Raw genomic sequence first — 2,665 nt, 5'->3', positions numbered from 1 at the left:
GCCCTAGACGCAAAACACCGATACCACATCTCAGAAAAGAGAGACGCTTATAGACACAGGAACCAGAACAGCCATAACCAGGGTCTCTGGCTCTAATATAAGTATCACAGAAAAAACATCACAATAACTCTCTCTTCCATAAATACAGCATTCCTGGAAAATGTATCCAAAATATCTCCATCTGAACTACAGTACAAAAATCCACTTGCTGGCCATAAAAATAATATTTTCCCCTACACACAAATAAAATCATATGTAAAGCAGATTTGGAACACATAGAGGGGGTTACAAAATCTCTTGGGATCTGGGCTATTTAAAGTCATTTTTGTTTGGGTTATCCCTCTGCTGGGTATAGGGAACTGGCTACAAATACATCCATTTCACAGCGTTCACCATTTCAACAGCTCCTGCGTCATGGAATGTGGTACTTTTTAAAAATAGGCAACCCTTGGTGTCATGGAAAGAAGAGGAAAAATGGGGGATCAAGGGAGGGAGGGAGGGAGAGAAGAGGTGGAAGAAGAGGGACATAGTTCAAGGTGGGCTTGAAATACTCTGTGGTATAAAGTAGATACCCAGGCTCAGGAAGCCTCCGCTATCCCCACCCCACTACCACCAGTCCGCCCAGCCTCCCGCTTACAAATCCGTTTCCCGGCTCGTGTCCAGGCAGAGGGTATAGAGGGACCTCCGCAAGTCCACATTGCTTTTGGCCTTGACGTTACACTTCTCCATGGGGCAGCTGCCCCTTCGGGCTCCGTCTGCATTCTCCAGGGACACCCCAGCCTTGCAGAGGGACCCCTTGCTCCAGCTGGTCTTCTGGGGGCCTCCGCTGTCCAGCCCTGTCCCATAGCTCTGGCTGTCCTGCTCTTCCTTAAGAGCTGCCTGCTCCTCATGGTCCGTCTCCCGGTGGTAGAAGTAGTTGAAGTTGGAGACAATGACGGGCACAGGCAGGGCGATGGTGAGGACCCCAGCGATGGCACACAGCGAGCCCACGATCTTGCCCCCCACCGTGACAGGCCTCATGTCCCCATAGCCTACCGTGGTCATAGTGACAACTGCCCACCAGAAGGCATCCGGGATGCTGGAAAAGTGGGTCTCCTGGTTGTCAGCCTCTGCGAAGTAGACGGCACTGGAGAAGAGGATGACCCCGATGAAGAGGAAGAAGATGAGCAGGCCCAGCTCCCGCATGGAGGCCTGCAAGGTCTTGCCCAGGATCTGGAGCCCCTTGGAGTGGCGGGAGAGCTTGAAGATGCGGAACACCCGGACCAGGCGGATCACTCTGAGGATGGCCAGGGACATGGCCTGCTGCCCGTTCTGGCCGCCGCCCCCTCCACCCCCTGGCTGTTGCTCTGCCAGCTCAGTGCCCAGGGTGATGAAATAGGGAAAGATGGCCACCACATCAATGATGTTCATGATGTTCCGAGAGAATTCTGCTTTGCTGGGGCAGGCGAAGAAGCGTACAAGCAGCTCGAAAGTGAACCAGATGACACACGTGGTCTCTACAATGAAGAAGGGGTCAGCCAGGGTCCTAGGCAGGAGAGGTGCCACCGTAGGGCCAGAGGGAGGCGCCAGAGCCCCGCTGCCATTGGCGCCCCCGGAGGGCCCAGGAGGCTGGTGGGGCACTGGGGGGTGGCGAAGCAGCTCCCGTTCATCCCTGAACTCAGGCAAGGTCTCCAAGCAGAAGGTGATGATGGAGATGAGAATGACCAAGACCGAGACGATGGCGATGCCCCTCGCGGACCCCGAGCTTTCTGGATATTCAAAGATAAGCCACACCTGGCGTTGGAACTCGTTTCGGGGCAGGGGCTTCTCCTCTTCTTTAATGAAGCCCTCGTCCTCTCGGAAGCGCTCCATGGCCTCGTCCCCCAGCTGGTAGAAGCGGATCTCATCTGCGAACACGTCCAGGGAGACGTTGACCGGCCTCCGCAGGCGGCCCCCGGACTGGTAGTAGTAGAGGATGCCATCGAAGCTGGGCCGGTTGCGGTCGAAGAAGTACTCGTTCCTCAGGGGGTCGAAGTAGCGCAGGCGCTTGGCCGGGTCCCCCAGGAGGGTATTAGGGAACTGCGCCAGGGTGCCCAACTGCGTCTCGAAGCGCAGCCCGGAGATGTTGATATGGACGCGCTGGTGGTGAAGGGATCCCGCGCCCAGCACCTGGTCCTCCGCCATGCCCAGGGCGGGGTCTCCTTCTCCCTCCTCGTCCTCGGGAGGCAGCCGTCGAGGCTGCGGCGGCTCCTGGGGCAGCGGTGGCAAAGCCCGCCCTCCCGGATCCACTCCCCTCTGCGTGCCGCGCGCCCTTGGCGCCGGCTCTTTGGGTCCATCGTTGAGCCCAGCCGTCGGGGGACACTGGAGCTCTCCCCCTCTGGTCTGGCCACAGCCTGTACGGGCCTCACCTCCTCCTCTGACAGTCATAGCACCGCCGTTCTCCAGGGGCACCAGGGCGATCTCCATGGCCAGGGGGCAGGGGACATGCTGCGCCCCTGCTGACCGGCGTCTGCGCCCCCCACTCACGCCCAGCTGGGCGCCTCGCGTCTGGCTCTTCTCCCGCCGTCTGCCGGTCCCCCTGTGGGGCGGGCTGGGGTTGCTGGCGCGATCCCCTGGCTCGGTCTTGACGTCAAGAAGCTGCTGCCCTGCTCTCTGCCTCGCTCTCGGTTCTGGCAGCCCGTTACCA

General features: G+C 58.9%; 1 protein-coding gene across 1 annotated transcript; it reads right to left on the bottom strand.

The window, feature by feature from the left end:
* Positions 1-633: 633 nt before the first annotated feature.
* Positions 634-2,445, bottom strand: KCNA5 (potassium voltage-gated channel subfamily A member 5). The gene has a single exon (XM_028121166.2). The coding sequence runs from the start codon at positions 2,443-2,445 to the stop codon at positions 634-636; it is 1,812 nt and encodes a 603-aa protein (XP_027976967.1).
* Positions 2,446-2,665: the final 220 nt, after the last annotated feature.

The sequence above is a fragment of the Eumetopias jubatus genome, unplaced genomic scaffold (assembly GCF_037043125.1).
Source record: "Eumetopias jubatus isolate StellerSeaLion01/CBP00866 unplaced genomic scaffold, mEumJub1_p1.0 scaffold_8, whole genome shotgun sequence".
Taxonomy (NCBI): Eukaryota; Metazoa; Chordata; class Mammalia; order Carnivora; family Otariidae; genus Eumetopias; species Eumetopias jubatus.
Note: the sequence above shows the minus strand (reverse complement) of the source record. Positions and strands in the feature narration are given on the sequence as shown.

Bases quoted from the DNA above. Each gene is read 5' to 3' on its own strand.
- KCNA5 (XM_028121166.2), bottom strand. From the start codon at position 2,445: ATGGAGATCGCCCTGGTGCCCCTGGAGAACGGCGGTGCTATGACTGTC.